Source organism: Theropithecus gelada, chromosome 1 (genome assembly GCF_003255815.1).
Source record: "Theropithecus gelada isolate Dixy chromosome 1, Tgel_1.0, whole genome shotgun sequence".
Classification (NCBI taxonomy): domain Eukaryota; kingdom Metazoa; phylum Chordata; class Mammalia; order Primates; family Cercopithecidae; genus Theropithecus; species Theropithecus gelada.
This window is the reverse complement of record NC_037668.1, coordinates 30,036,516-30,051,543: the sequence shown is the minus strand read 5'-3', so window position 1 is coordinate 30,051,543 and position 15,028 is coordinate 30,036,516. Positions and strand designations below refer to the sequence as shown.

Below are 15,028 nucleotides of genomic sequence, written 5' to 3'. Positions count from 1 at the left end.
TGCCCATCTGCGTCCAGCCCCTGCCGCTCTGATCTGTGGCCTCTGTCCTGCACGCTGGCCTCTGGCCACTCCTACGCCTCCACTTCTGCTGAAAGCTCCCTTCGTCAAGACACAGGGCCCTGCACACCATCCAGTGGACCCACGCCACATGCCCCACCTCGGGCTTCCTCACCTGCCCTTCCCCGCTCATGCTTGGGGTCTGGGTTTGGGTATGTTTTCCCTGGACCTTTCCTGGAGCCCAAAGTTGGTCTGCCCCCACCCTGGCCCCCCACCGTCAGCGACCTGTGTGTGGCCACCACTCCGGGACTCTGTCCTCCCTGACCCCCAGTGCCTGACACCTGCCAGGCACACAGGGTCGCTCAGCGCGTCCCCAGAGGACCGAGTGAGGAAAGGCTCAGAAAGCAAACACCCAGACTCGTGGGACCACCTGGGTGTGGAGCTTATGGGCATTATCTTCTTTTTCTTTTTTTTGAAATGGAGTCACGCTCTGTCGCCCACGATGGAGTGCAGTGGCGCGATCTCAGCTCACTGCAACCTCCGCCTCCCAGGTTCAAGCGATTCTCGTGCCTCAGCTTCCCGAGTAGCTGGGATTACAGGTATGCGCCACCACACTCGGCTAATTTTTGTGTTTTCAGTAGAGACGGGGTTTCACCATGTTGGCCAGGCTGGTCTTGAACTCCTGACCTCAAGTGATCCACCTGCCTCGGCCTCCCAAAGTGCTAGGATTACAAGGTGTGAGCCACCACACGCGGCCTTTTTTTTTTTTTAATCATTAATACAAAATAGAAAAGTACACTTCGTTATTTTTCATAAGAGCCAGCACTTTGCAAAGGCCACCCAGCTGGTCACACACCCCACCCCTTCTTCCCCTGCTTCTCCCCAGGGCTCACATCTGCTGGTGCTGGATGCCAGCTCTTTGTTTTTTAGACAGGTTCTTGCTCTGTCACCCAGGCTGGAGTGCAGTGGTGCAATCACAGCTCACTGCTGCCTCAACCTCCTGGATTCAAGTGATCCTCTTGCCTCAGCCTCCCGAGTAGCTGGAGCTATAGGTGTGCACCACCACGCCTGGCTAATTAAAGAAATTTTTTTGCAGAGATGTGGTCTCACTATGTGGCCCAAGCTGGTCTCAAACTCCTGGCCTCAAGCGATCCTCCAGCCTCAGCCTCCCAAAGTGCTAGGATTACAGGTGTGAGCCACGGCGCCCTTCGCTGAGGTTCAGCCTCTGCAGTGCTCTCACCCACACACTAATTTAGGAAGCAGGTTAGAGGGAGTCCAGGACCCCAAGTACGCTGGGGGTTACAGGCTGCCAGCAATGCCAAGGGTTGGCGCTGCACATCTGGGCCAGTGAAAAGGCTGCCCAGCAGCCCCACACACCCTGGCTCCCCCCAGGCCCGTGCAGCCTCCTTCCAACCCTGTGCCCTGACACAGACGTGGGCCAATTACGTGTGCAGACACACACACCCACACGTGCACACTGGAGAGCCTCCTGCCTCCACGGCCCCGCCCCCCACGGTGCTCCGCGTTGTGTGCTCCCCACTCAGGGCCTCATCAGCCACAAGGAGCCCCTGTGCAGGGCCTGGCTCCATCCAGGGCCACCCAAGGAAACTCCAAGTCTGCGTTCCCACCACAAAGCTAAGCAAGAAGCCGCCAGGCCAGGGCGCTGGTGAGGACGGACCCAAGCCAGGCCAGGGCGCTGGTGAGGACGGACACAAGCAATGCTTTCAAAGTTTTCAGACTTTATTTCACAGCGATCAACACAGAAATGTACTAGAGTTAGTAACAGGGCGCCCAGCCTCCCCGCCGCCCGCTTCATCGGGTGCTGCTCCTAGGAGGACTGGGCGAGGGCTGGGGCTGGGGGTGGGGATGGGATGGGGGTGAGGAAGGGATGGGACGTTGCAGTTTAAGGCATTTCTGGCTTCGGAGCCATCCCTGCCACCCCTGCACCTGCCCCTTGACCTTGGTCAGACACTGGCTGGCCCCTGGTCGTTCTGAGACAAGGATGACCGTCACTGATGCTGTGGGGAGGGTTTGCAGTGAGGCAGCCCTCAGCTGCTCTCAGGCGAGACGGGAAAGATGAGACCCACCACTCCAGGGGTCAAATAAAATCAATACACGAAGAACACGGCCGGTGGCCAGACCCAGATACCCAGGCAGGCAGCAGAGGTCAACTGCACCCCACAGTGAGCTCCCCTCGATAGCCCCTCACAGGGCCTGGGGTGTGGCAGAGGGACACGGCCGCATCCAGGGTGGCTGGGCAGGGCCAGCTGAGGGTCAGGGCACCAAGACCGGCCCTGGTCTGGCCTCTGCTTCTCAGCAGCCTGGGGCTGGTTCAGGCAGCACGGGGAGGGACGCAGAGCTGCCCAGCAGTAACATTGTTTCGAAGTCACAGTATTGGCATAGGAGGCCAAGGCAGGGCCCAGAGCACACACAGGAAGGTGCAGCCCCTGCGGTCCGGCCAGCCTGGGAGAAGGCCAGCCATGGCCCAGAGCACACACAGGAAGGAGCAGCTCAAATGAGGGCTTGGAAAGGCCCTGTGGGGGCACCCGGAGGAAGGGCCCCCTCAGACCTCAGCAGCCCCTTCCTCTCTGGGACACAAGCCCCACCTCACAGAGCGAGGGTGATTCAGGGGCCGGGGCTGCTTCCTGGCGGGGACACCGTGGGGGAGGCGCAGTGCAAGGGGGGGCTCAGCGCCCTGAGGCAGAGGTGTGTGTCCTGAGGCTGCCATCCACGCCAAGCCCTCCACGCTGCCACCTCGCCTGTCCGTCCCTCGGCACCAGGTCTGTCTGCAGCACGGCTGCCTGGACGGAAGGGAGGCCGGGCCAGCAGTCCCTCCGGCCAACACTCAGGCAAGAAAATCATATCAAAAAGCGACAAGTTTACAAAAATAGAAAATAATTACAGCGGGCGTGGGGCTCTGGTGCCAGCTCATGGGGCGGGGCAGGGCCGCAGCTCTGGTTTGGTGATGGCGTCCTCCAGTAGGTGCAGCGGGCGCTGGCCCACCACCACGTCCCGCAGGCAGCCCACGAAGCCCGTGCCATAGGCCTTGGGCAGTGCTGGGCCCACGGGCAGCTCCGGCAGGCCCCCTGCAGCACAGACAGTGGGAGTCACCCGGCTGTGACTCAGTGATGCTGATGGGCAGAGGGACCCACGGGCACCCCAACAAGCAGGTGACCAGCAGGGGGACCACACCTGGGCCCCCGCCTCCTGGCCCCACAGCACTGGGAACTGCAGGGGCTACAGCAGGAGAAGAGAGAGCCCAGCCCGCCGGCTCACATGCACCCTGACTCAAGGTGGGCCCTGGGGGGTGAAGTCTGTCCCTTGATATTATGAGACCCTTGGGTATCCCTCCCTAGTCTCCCCAGAACACTCACCAAGCCACAGGGCTCCATCAGTGTCCAGCTGCGTGGCGCCCAGCGGGGAGGAGCCGGTCACAGGGGCCTCATTACCCACCTGCAGGGAACCTTCCCTCTGCTCCCTGGGGGTACAGGGAGGGGGAGACCATCAGGGCCCAGAGCTCCCTCTGCCTCCTCTAGACTGTAAACCCTGCATCCTTCCTATGCCCTGCAGGTGCCTCAGCTTGGGGGACCCCCCAGGTGTCACCCCTGGGGGCAACGATGGGGTGGCCTTGACCCCAAGGAGGGCACTAGGAGCCAAGGCGGGGGACATTCCCGCAGCTCAAGCTTTGCTGGAGGTGATGGCCAGGCTCGGACCAGAGCAATCCCCAGCAGGCTCTGGGCAGGGCTGGGATGCCTTTCAGGCCTGGAAGCTGATCACTGCTTCTCCTGCATCTTCTCGGCCCTTCCTCCTCCCACTGGCAGCGACCTCGGCTCAGGCAGCAAGGCATGTCCTCCCTGACCCCCGGCCATAAGTGGCTGGACACAGCCCAGCTGGGCAAGTGTGGGCAGCCCTCACCACTATTCTCGGCATGCTGGGTTCCCTACTCACCTATGTGCCACGACCCGCAACCAGCGGTTGGTGTTGACGGGCACGGTGGAACGCAGCACCACGGGCTGGGAGCCCAGGTTGTAGCTCAGCTGCAGGTGGCCGTCCACAATGGCCAGTGCCACGTAGTCCGCCCGCTCCGTGGCCTTGCCGCTCCAGAGCACCAGCCCCTGTGTGGCCTCGGTGCGCAAGCTCAGTTCAAAATGGTTGCTCTGCAGTGCCTTCTCGCTGGAGGGCAGAGGGCAGGTCAGGGCCTCTAGGAAGGTGGCAACAGGACAGGGTGGGGGAGGTGGGAGGACAAGGGCCCCGGCGGCAGAGGCCACAAGGGCTGGTGACGGGACCCAGGGGTGGCTGGTGGGCAGACACCGACAGTGGGAGGGAGAAGAGGGATGGAGACAGGGGCAGCCTGGCAGAGAGATCAGAGAGAGAGGTGGGAGGACAGATGGGCCAGCCGAGGATCTGCAGGCGCTGCTGCCACGTGCTCACCTGTGAAGGGCCCCGGACTCCAGAGTTTCGGGGCTTAGAAGCAGGAAGAGAGGGAGGCAGGTGAGCAGGGGACAGGCGCGCCAATGCAAACCCTCCCCAACACTGTGGGCTGCAAGGAGCAGGCGCCCACAGAAGACACACGTGACCTCGAGGATCATAGGCCTGCCCACCAAAGAGCCCCAGCAAGGACACTTAAACATGCGTGTGCGGACACGCGAGGGCACAGACACCCACGTGCAGACAGCAGGAGCACGGCCAAGGCTGGGTACAGAGATCAAGGAGGTAGGCGTACGGTGGCATGAAATGGAGACCAGGGGCTCAGATGCCCCAGTACACACATGCGTCTGTGCATGCATGCAGATCTACACACAGACACACGCACCTGCATGTCCACACACATACACACGTGTACATGAACACACACAGACACACCTGAATGCTCCCCACTTACACCTGTTCACACACACACACATCTACATATACCCCCATATATACATGCACATACACGGACCCATGCACACACACACACACACCCCCGGACACAAAGCTGCATGTCTCCCCCACACACACACATATACATGGGGCCATGCACACACATGGCTATATATTCACACACGTACACCTGCCCATCCACCCCATATACATAGACACGCACCTACAGACACCTGCATGTTCACACACACGGACGTGCACACGGACACAGACACGCATGCATGTGCGTACACATGTGTATAGCCTCCGTGGTGGGGGCTGGCTGTGGGGCGACCCTCGGCCTGTGCCCTGGGAGGGGCGACTACACTTCTGAGGCAGGAAACAGCCTCTTGCCACAAAACAGCGCCGGACCCCCATCCTCCACCACGGGGGACGGACTGGGGGGCTCAGGACTGTGCTCCCCACCAGGAAGGATGGAGGGGTGGGAGTGAGAGGCAGCAGGTGGGGGCTGAGCTCTACTCACACAGGGATCTCATTGGCCAGTTCGCTTGGAAACAAAGAGACAGACAGTGAGAGGTGGGAGGACGGAGGTGGCAGCGCCGGGCCGTCCCCTCCTGGCCTCGGAGCGAAGGCGTGTGGGGGTCTGGTGTCCCGCCCCGAGGGCACAGACGGGACCAGCAGCCAGCAGAGGATGGCACGTTACCTCTCGGTCACAGCGTTGAGGTACTCGACGAAGGTCCGCCCGTCAAAGGCCAGGGTATCCACGTCCCCTGCCGACTTCTCCACCAGCCCTGTGAGACAGGTAGGTGAGGGTGGGCCTCGTGGGCTCTGGGCCCGTCCAGCCTCTACCCCCTGCCCTGTGCCAGGCTCACCGTTCTCGCAGTGTGGCCCTGAGAATCCCCCGGGACACAGGCACACATAGGCAGCCTCCCTCGGGACACAGGAGGCCCCGTTGAGGCAGGGGTGGCCTGAGGCCCGGGTGCAGGGGTGATCTGCAAAGGATGTGACGTCCACCTGCCGCAGTACGTGCTCCGGGGTCAGCAGCTGGCGGCCTCCCAGGGAGACCTGCAGGGCAGAGTGAGAGCCTTGTCCCGCCTGCCACCCCGCCCACCCTGGAGGCCGGTGGGACGCCCCACCCCCACATACCAGCTGGATGGCACCGTTGAAGCCAGAGGACACGGCAGCAGCACGGGCCAGCTTGCTGAAGTCAGGAGCTCCCCCTACATAGAGCGGCTCCTTCAGGTTGAGGACAGTGTGCGGAACCTGCGGGGACAGTGGGTGAGGGGCTGTGCAGAGCCCACCCACGGTGCAGACCCAGGGCCCAGGCACTTGCACGCACCCCTCTACCCAGCCGCCCATTGCCTATCTAGGGGGCAGTGTTAATCACACAGAAATGGCAGGGTCCTTAGTGGGGAGGAGCTACCCCGGGAGTGGAGGCGCCAGAGACGTGAGCGGATGAGAGGCCGACAGTACCTTGCGGGACTTCTGGCCTCCGAAGAGTGGGTGGGGTTGCAGAGCGAGAGCAGAGAGCAGGGAGGCAGAGGAGGCAGAGGACAGGGCAGGCGGCCAAGAGAACAGGACAGAAAAACAGCTCCGTGAGCGCCGGCAGGGGCGGGGCTGCCGCCCGAGGAGGAAGAGCAGGCAGCAGCGGGAGTCCCCTCACGGCCCAGAGCACTCACCGGGGACTCCCCCAACACGCGGGGGCCGTCGCCCACACGCATAGCACCCTTGCGGCCGTTTCGCTCCAGTGAGACCCTGGTCCAGGCTCCCAGGGTGACTGGCTCCTTGCTCCTGGTGAGGAGGGGTCAGTGTGAGTGGGCTCTGGCCGCCACCGGCCGCCTGACCCCCCAGGGCCCGAGCGACCTGTTGGTGCCCCAGCCCCAGGCCAGTGCCCCAGGCCTCCCACAGCCACCCTTGCCGGCCCACCTGATGACTGCCGCCCCCTTGCCCAGGTCATAGCGGAACTCCAGGCGGCGGTCCTGCAGTGCCAGCGACACGAAGTCTCCCTTGCCGTCCGTCTTTTGCCCGTTGTAGAGCAGAAGGCCACTGGGGCCTCGTGCCAGGAACACGACCTCCAGCGCCATCTTCTCCCTGGGGTCATGGGGAGTTGGGGTGTCTCGCTGTCCTCTCCCCACGGGATAGACAGAGGTGGAGGCCGGCCCTTCCCCGCTCCTGCCCCACCGACCCCAGGTCCCGTGCAAACGTGTGCAGGCCTCTCAACTCCAGATGGGAGAAGCCGTTGAAGTCAGCCACGAAGGGCCCAGAGCCGTCCTGCCCCGAGGCTGTAGGGAGAGTCACCAAGGCTTCAGTCCTGACCCCCAGGGCCTCCTGCACCCCATGCCAGCCGCGTGCAGAGCCTAACTCAAAACCCAAACTAGACTGAGCCGCATCCTAACTGCAATGCTACCTGGAACCCGTACCCACCCAAACGTTTGACCCCACCCCTACCCCCTGCCCTGAGAGCTCCACACCCCCGACCTGTCTGACAGAGGGTGCCCCCACGCCCCAGGGGGCACTCGCACTGGGCACCCCCCTCGGGCAGCACACGGCAGGGCGCCGCCCCGTGGCAGGGGTTGGGCTGGCAGGGGCTCTTCTCATCGGCGCAGGTTGGTCCTGGATGGAGGAAGACAAGACCAAGGTCCCAGGAGGTGTCGGTTGGGTACCGCCCACAGGCCCCGAGGTCCCACTCCCACCCGCCCCAGCCCCACTCTCACCGACGCGGCCGGGCGGGCACTGGCAGTGGAACCTCCCAGCCTCCAGGGCCTGGCACGGGGCCCCGCCACGGCAGGGGTTGGGCAGGCAGGGGTGGCTCCCGCACTCGCCCACGCCGGAGCCTCGGGTGGCAGCCCCCGGCCCAATGCCGAGCTCCAGGAGCTGGTTGTTGACGTCCAGCAAACGGATGCAGCCCCTCAGGCCGGTGCCCACGAAGGTCCGCTCCAGCGCCCTGCCACCAGAAGGGATGCCGGGTCAGGGCTCAGGGATCACAGGCAAAGCCACCTTGCACACCAGGACCCCAAAGGGCCAGGGCCGGGGCCACACCACCCTCCAGGGGACTCACACAGCAGCCTGGTTCTCCGGTACACCGCCCACAAAGAGATCTGTGTCCAGGTTGAGGCCGTCAGTGCCACTGGGGCTTTCGCCCAGAACGGGGGTCTCACCATCCACCGAGAGGGTGCCCCGGCGCCAATGCCGCGACAGCTCCAGGCGGTGCCACCGGCCCGGCTCTACCGGCACCGCACTGGTCAGCACTGCGGGCCCCGAACCGGTGTCAAACCTGAGGGCGAAGCAGGTGCTCAGGACCGTCGCCCGGCCCCGCCCCCCGAGCTACCCCGGCCCCGCCCCCTGCGCTACTCCGGCCACGCCCACTCCCCGCCCACCTGAGCTGCACGTGGCCCCGCCCCACCCCACCCCCCTGAGCTACCCCGGCCCCGCCCCCTCCCCACCCACCTGAGCTGCACGCGGCCATCCAGCAGTGCCAAGGCCAGGAAGTCCTTGCCCCTGGCGTTGCCATTGTACAGCAGCAGCCCCTGAGGCTCCAGCGCCCGGAATTCTAGCGCCAGGCGCAGAGTGTGGTAGGCGCGTAGCGTGGGGAAGGCCAGGAAGGAGCGGCCCTCGAAGGCCGGCACAGGGGCACCAAGCGCTGCAAAGGGCAACCGGGAAGGCCAGCTGGAAAAGCTCCGAGGATTCCCCACTTTTATCCCTGAAACCGCCTCCCCGCATTTTTTGTTTTTGTTTTTGTTTTTTGAGACGGAGTTTCGCTTTTTTTGCCCTGGCTGGAGTGCAATGGTGCTATCCTGGCTCACCGCAACCCCCGCCTCCCGGGTTCAAGCGATTCTCCTGCCTCAGCCTCACGAGTAGCTGGGATTACAGGCGCCCGCCACCACGCCCTGCTAATTTTGTATTTTTAATAGAGACAAGGTTTCTCCCTGTTGGTCAGGCTGGTCTCAAACTCCCAACCTCAGGTGATCTGCCTGCCTCGGCCTCCCAGAGTGCTGGGATTACAGGTGTGAGCCACTTCGCTTGGCCGGAACCCCCCCTTAATCCTGCCCCCAACTGAAAGCCTGATGGTGGCTTAGCCCCACCCTCAATCCTTGCCCCAACCCTGCTGCCTCCCTGTCCTCCCCGGCAGTGGACGTCCTTACCCTTCTCACAGGTGGCGCCTCCCCTGCCTGCCGGGCAGCTGCAGGTAAAGCCCCCACCAGAGACCTGGTGCTGGCAGGTGCCCCCGTGGAAGCAGGGCTGAGAGTCACAGGGCTTTGGAGGTTGCTGGGGGGCTAGGGGCCGACGTCCGGGCACACGGCTGGGGGCAGTGGTGGGGGGCCGACGTGTGGTAGGGGCTGCCGTGGTCTTGGCAACAGGCTGGCTTGTGTGACTGGGGTGCAGGGTCCGAGGGGTCACAGCAGAGGACGGCAGGCGGGACGCCGTGGTGGCTCTGGCCGTGGCGACGGCAGCAATGGCTCCTGACGTGACTCCCGTGAAAAACGCAGGAAACCAGTCTGCCAGCACAGGGAGCTGTGAGGGTTTCCTGGGAGCAGGGCCAGGAAGGGGTGGGGGTGTGGGCATGGGCAGAGGAGGGTCAGGCAAGCCGTGGCACGCGGCCTGGCGCTCACCAAAATCCATAAATCGCACATGCTCCTGCAGTGGCCGCCTCACCCCCAAGGACCGGCGCCTGGACACCTGGATCTGCCGGAGCAGGGCCCGGGCCACGTCGGGTGCCCTGAAGGCTGTGGCTGGGGAGGAGCGAGCTCTGAGCATGGCAGAGCCCCAGGCATTCCCCACCCACTGCCTCCCAGGAAGGGTCCGGGGTGGGGGTCTCACTGGGGTCAAAGTGCACATCCACAATGGCGCGGACGGATTTGCCGGGCCCCAGGTCCCGCAGGCGGACACTCCGAAAATCCTTCTTGACGTCTGAATTCCGGAAGAGGTCGTCCAGCTGTGGCAGGGGGTAGGCAAGGACTTGGGGGGCCGCCCAAGCCAGGCTGCCCTGGTGCTGCTCTGGGTATCTGGGGAGGAGGGCCAGTGGCTGGGCGGGGGCTGCGCCCCCCATCTTACGGTGCTCTCAATACTCCTGGCTGTCTCCCCGAACAGCTCTGACTTGGGGTCCGCCATCTCAGGCGTGTAGAACAGCTCCTGGCCCTCGACGCCCTCCAGCTCCAGGACGCCCTGGAACACCTTGGTGGCTGTGGGGGAGGTGCAGTGAGGCCCTGCCTGGCATCTGCCTGGATCCAGGCTGGCCCGGGCACAGGCCCCAGCAGCAAGCTACACGGGCGCACGGGAAGGTGGATGTTAGTCAGATGGTCATGAGGTTAGTGGGGACCCCAGGGTGGGGCTGGTGTCGGTTACCAGGCAGACTCCTCAGAGCAGTGTGCCACGCCGGCTTGCAACGAGAGAGACGGGTTAGGAGTGGGGTCCCGGGCACGCACGTGTTTGAGGGGGCCGAGTCCCAAGACCATAACCCTGGCACTGACCTGCTGCCCAGGTGAGGGGGCAGCACCCCGGCTGAGCCCAGGCTGGTCCTCACACTCCCCTCGCCCAGCCGTCCACTCACCAGGGCAGTTGGAGCCCTCTGCGTCCAGTGAGGGCGTCTTCCCATCAGAGCAGCAGCCCAAAGGGGAGTTGTAGCAGGAAGCCCTCTCCATGGGTGGCCCAGGGGTTGCCACGCTGCTGCCCTCGAAGGGCTCGAGCCCTGGAGAGACATGCTCTGAGCCCAGGCTCTGGGGCGGAACCTCTCTGTGCCTGCCCGCCCACCCCAAGTCCTTGATCCCTGCTTACCCCCAGAGCCACCCCCACTGGCCTCCTGGTCCCCGCTCAGTTCCTCATCACCACTTCCATCAGCGCTGCCAGATTCACCAAAGGCAGACGCCACCAGGCTGGGTGCAGGGGAGGGTGCCGTGGGGGGTACGGTCAGCACGGGCCACACAGTGGTCCTGGGGATGCTGGCGGTGGTCCGAGGTTGTGATGAGTGCAGAGGGGTGGTCTGGCTGTGTGCGGTACTGCTGGGAGCCGGGGGTGGGACACCAGGGGGAGTCGGCAGTGCCTGGCTGGGAAGGAGCCCTGGGCTGGTCACAGTCACGGAGGCAGATGTCGGGTGAGTGCTGGGAGCAACAGCCTCTGCAAGGAGAGGGAGGTTGGCGGGGGACTGGTTGGGACAGGGTCAGGTGGCTCAAGGCAGGTAGGGCTGGATTTAGGGCAGCGTCAGGCCTTCCTGGTCAGTTCTGGGGCAGTGGCCGTCAGGCCTCACCCTGGCACGGGCCCAGGCTCTGGATGGAGATTTGCAGGCCCTGGCGGCAGGCGATGGTCTTCAGCTGACACTCATTGCCGTACGTGACTCCATCTGACCCACAGACCTGGGGCAGAGAATAAGGGTGCTCAGGGCAAGGCCTCCCCCCCACTCCCCTTCACATTCCACACCCCATACCTTGGTAACATTGGCCTCTGGACAGGTGAGCATTGGGCAGACACAGTGGGCTGAGCCAGACTCCTCCACGCACAGTGCACCGAATTCACAGCGCATCTCCGCACAGGTTGCAGGCGCAGACGCATCTGGGGCACAGGCACGGGAAACCCCTGTGGCTCGGGTGGCCCCACCCCACACCATGAAGCCCCAGGGTAGTGCTGGCCCTCACTCACCAGCTTCACAGCCCGCGGGGCCCAGGGCACGGCCATCTGGACACTGCCCACACTTGGGTCCAGCCACCCCGGGCTTACAGGAGCACAGCCCAGTCATCTGCTCACAGTCATCCCGCACGGCGCCCTGGGGATCACAGCTGCAGGCTTGGGGGAAATCGGGGAGGAATCTGATGTCTGCAGCTGGACAGGCTTCCCCACCTCCTCCAGAGCCTGGTCCCCAACCCTGGCCCTGCCGAGCCCCCAGCCAGGTGTGGGTCAGGCCAGGGTCTGGGCAGGTGAGAAGGGGCACAGTGACAGGGGTGGACAGGTAGGAGGGCATAGCCGGTGGCCAGTCCTGGGCCCTGTCACTCACGTGTACAGCCACTCCGGCCATCGGTGACAATGCCTCGAAAGTTCCAGAAGCCAGGCTCACAGCGATCACACCTGAGGCCCCCCACACCTGGGCGGCAGGAGCACTGGCCTGTGACTGGGTCACAGGTGCCACCGTAGGAGCCATGGGGGTTGCACTGGCAGGCACCTGCAAGGTCAGGGCAGGACAAGGTCACGTGGCCGCACAGCCGCACCAGGCCCGAGGTCAGAGCTGAGCTCAGGTACTCACTGGGACAGCCAGCCAGGCCCACGCCCCGGGCTGCAGTGATATTGTCCTGGCAGCAGCCATAGGGCATCTGGGCACAGTGTGAGGGGGCCACGGGCAGCAGTGGAGCGAAGGTGGGGCCTGCAGGGAAGGGTATAGGACTCAGATTTCATGACTCAGACCCATTTCATGGGTCATCCAGGTGCTGGACACCTACCCTGAGCCCAGCCACTCTGCCTCCACCTGCCCCCACTATCACCACTCAGCCCTCCTGATCCCAGCTCCCAGAGGAGCCCTGGAGCCTGGGGCTGAGGACACAGGTGAGGCTCCCACATCGTACACAAGGACATGTCTGTAAATGCAGGTCCAGGAACACAGAACACACAGAGCACCCAAAGATCAAGGACACGCAGCTCTGTGCACACGCAGATGAATGTCCTTGCAAATCGAGAAACGTGAAGACGTCAGCATGTATTCTCACTCACACTCCTCCAAACCGTATGGTTAACGTCTCCCTGCAGACACACATCTGTGCACGTGCATCACACACACTGGGCACAACTTTTATCTAATTAATGTGATACACTGACTGGATGGATATATCCAGAGACAGTGCCCACTGGGTGGTGCCTCACATGGTTCATGCTGCCTTCCAGCACTGAGGCCTGGCCTGGTGCACGCCGACGACGGATGGACACACGCCCACACACGCAGCAGCACAAATGTGCACATGCACCAACACTGGACACCGCCCACTTACAACACCACACGTCCACAGGGGCCCACCACAGCACACAGGCACGCCCACATGCCCGACGCGGACACCCAGAGGCCAGCGCGCCTGTGCACAAGACCCAACGTGCAGCCGGCTCACCTCGGCAGGCTCCCTGTGCCGCTACAGACAGCTCTTGCCGTGACTCACACCTGGCCTTCTTCAGCTCACACTCGGTGCTGTAGGTGACCCCATCTGAGCCGCACACCTAGAGGGTGGTGTCAGTGTGAGCGGCTGCAGCCACGTCCTCGCCACCCGCCGAGACCAGGGGCGCAGGGCTCACCGGGCTGCCCAGGACACTCTGGCAGCTGAAGTCACAGACACACGGCCCATCCTCCGAGTCCTCATCCCAGATGCCACCACGCTGCCGGCACAGCTCCTGCTCACAATCACCGTCCTCCCCAGAGCCAGAGCCTCCGGAGCCACACTCAGCTGCGGGGAAGGGGAGCCGAGTCACCCAAGGGCTTCTTGTCCGAGGCCAGAGCCCAGCAGTTCTCGCCAGCTGTCCCCAGCCTACCCTGCTCGCATGGCCCTGCCCGGGCCTCCTCGATCTGTGTCTGCTGCCGGCAGGCGGCTTCCCGTAGCTCGCAGGCACTGCCATAGGTGACACCGTCACTGCCACACACGGGGCCGGGCGGGGGGTGCTCACACCGGGGACACACACACTGCCCCGCCGAGCACACAGCCCCAAAAGCACACACGGCATCTCCACAGGTCTCTGCAGGAGACAGAGCCAGGCAGGGGTCGGCAGGCCCAGGCTGAGGGAGGCACAGGACCCCGGCCCGCCCGGCCCCACGGCCTCACTCACCGCAGGGTCCAGTCGAGGCCACGTGCAGGCTGATCTGGTGTGTGCAGGCGTGCACATGCAGCATGCACTCGCTGGGGTACGTGTGCCCATCGGAGCCACACACGGGCTGGGCCAAAGCCACGCATTCAGAGGGGCACACGCAGCGCCCGGTCTCGGCCTCACACAGGGCTCCAAATCGGCACTGCCCGCAGGGGTCTGGGGAGGGGGCTCCATCACCATGGCGACCAGGAACCTCCCTCTCCCCGACCCCCACCAGACCCCTCGTCCGCCACTGACCACAGGGTCCTTTGCGCGCCACCCGGATCTCCCGCCCGAGGGTGCAGGCTGTGGCCTCCAGCTCGCACGTGCTGCCGTATGTGATGCCGTCGCTGCCGCACACAGGATCGTAGAGGCTGGAGCACGCCTGCCGGCATTCACACGCCGCCTGCCCGTTCTTCACAGCACACGTTGCCCCAAATGCACACTGCACCCCGAGGCACGGGGACGGGGCCTGGCCTGGGGAGGACACAGGTGCTCAGTGGGCCCACAAGCACCCCCCGCCAGCTGCAGGCAAAGCCCCCAGCCCCACGCAGCAGTCCCTCTCCCAGGGAGGGGATGGTGGAGGAAGAGAGAACACAGGAGAAGGGCCAGATGCACAGCAGACACGGCAGAGAAAGGGACAGACACGCAGCAGAGGCGAGCGGGACATACACCCAGGAGTCCCCAGTGGCCGTGGGCGGAACTGCCCCCAAGCTCAGGGCTTCCTGACTGTCCACAGAGGGCTATGGAGGGGCCAAGCTTCCCCAGCCTGCCCAGGCCACGGACCCCCAGGGGACCACCAGCATCCCCAGGACACCCATGCATGTGGGGGGCTCTCTGTGGGTAGGAGGAGCCTGCACCCCTAGTCACGCCCAGGGCTGCACGGGGGAGGAGGTGTCTGTCCACTTGCTCTGAGGACCACAAGGCCAGGCAGCAGCAAGCCCCCCCCTGCCGCACGGGGGCAGACCTCGGGCTGCGGGCTCCCGGCGGGCAGGCACGGCACCTCATCCTGCCAGCAGGTCAGGCTGGAAGACACAAGAGGCGGAGCCGACAGGGAAGGAGAGACCAAGGAGAAGAGACAGACGCAGAGAGAAAGACCAGAAGATGGGCGAACTGACCAAGACGAACACAGGCAGGCAGAGCCATGGCAGCCATGCCCGCCGGGATACGATGGCCACTGCCTCCCCCTGGCTCTTCAAGTCCTGACACTGACTCCAAAAGGGCTGCCCATGTCCTAAGAGTGAGGACCCTGGTGTCGCGTCCAGCCTGCCCACCCCAGCAGTCTGTGCTTACAGAGTGGGGAGACGCGGACAGGCCAGAGGACTCCCGGGGAGGGCATGGCCGAGGGCAGGGACCAGGGAGCCCA

General features: G+C 64.3%; 1 protein-coding gene across 2 annotated transcripts in view; it reads right to left on the bottom strand.

Moving 5' to 3' along the window:
* Nucleotides 1-1,716: 1,716 nt before the first annotated feature.
* AGRN (agrin) overlaps nucleotides 1,717-15,028 on the bottom strand; it is a 34,140-nt gene continuing 20,828 nt past the window's right edge. The window contains exons 8-39 of one of the 2 annotated variants that reach the window (XM_025386339.1): nucleotides 13,921-14,139; nucleotides 13,645-13,839; nucleotides 13,354-13,554; nucleotides 13,120-13,268; nucleotides 12,939-13,044; nucleotides 12,089-12,205; nucleotides 11,843-12,007; nucleotides 11,491-11,634; nucleotides 11,279-11,403; nucleotides 11,102-11,207; nucleotides 10,633-10,971; nucleotides 10,409-10,546; nucleotides 9,913-10,040; nucleotides 9,679-9,793; nucleotides 9,471-9,590; nucleotides 9,003-9,356; nucleotides 8,308-8,500; nucleotides 7,919-8,134; nucleotides 7,575-7,804; nucleotides 7,339-7,473; nucleotides 7,046-7,142; nucleotides 6,787-6,951; nucleotides 6,540-6,651; nucleotides 6,334-6,345; nucleotides 6,007-6,123; nucleotides 5,733-5,925; nucleotides 5,564-5,651; nucleotides 5,384-5,407; nucleotides 4,429-4,461; nucleotides 3,946-4,170; nucleotides 3,372-3,475; nucleotides 1,717-3,083 (exon numbers count right to left, since the gene is read on the bottom strand). In XM_025386339.1, the coding sequence (XP_025242124.1) occupies nucleotides 2,926-3,083; nucleotides 3,372-3,475; nucleotides 3,946-4,170; nucleotides 4,429-4,461; nucleotides 5,384-5,407; nucleotides 5,564-5,651; nucleotides 5,733-5,925; nucleotides 6,007-6,123; nucleotides 6,334-6,345; nucleotides 6,540-6,651; nucleotides 6,787-6,951; nucleotides 7,046-7,142; nucleotides 7,339-7,473; nucleotides 7,575-7,804; nucleotides 7,919-8,134; nucleotides 8,308-8,500; nucleotides 9,003-9,356; nucleotides 9,471-9,590; nucleotides 9,679-9,793; nucleotides 9,913-10,040; nucleotides 10,409-10,546; nucleotides 10,633-10,971; nucleotides 11,102-11,207; nucleotides 11,279-11,403; nucleotides 11,491-11,634; nucleotides 11,843-12,007; nucleotides 12,089-12,205; nucleotides 12,939-13,044; nucleotides 13,120-13,268; nucleotides 13,354-13,554; nucleotides 13,645-13,839; nucleotides 13,921-14,139 (4,823 nt within the window). In that variant the 3' untranslated portion in view covers nucleotides 1,717-2,925. The remainder of the gene's footprint in view (nucleotides 3,084-3,371; nucleotides 3,476-3,945; nucleotides 4,171-4,428; nucleotides 4,462-5,383; nucleotides 5,408-5,563; nucleotides 5,652-5,732; nucleotides 5,926-6,006; nucleotides 6,124-6,333; nucleotides 6,346-6,539; nucleotides 6,652-6,786; nucleotides 6,952-7,045; nucleotides 7,143-7,338; nucleotides 7,474-7,574; nucleotides 7,805-7,918; nucleotides 8,135-8,307; nucleotides 8,501-9,002; nucleotides 9,357-9,470; nucleotides 9,591-9,678; nucleotides 9,794-9,912; nucleotides 10,041-10,408; nucleotides 10,547-10,632; nucleotides 10,972-11,101; nucleotides 11,208-11,278; nucleotides 11,404-11,490; nucleotides 11,635-11,842; nucleotides 12,008-12,088; nucleotides 12,206-12,938; nucleotides 13,045-13,119; nucleotides 13,269-13,353; nucleotides 13,555-13,644; nucleotides 13,840-13,920; nucleotides 14,140-15,028) is intronic. The other variant, XM_025386345.1, reaches the window with a different exon arrangement.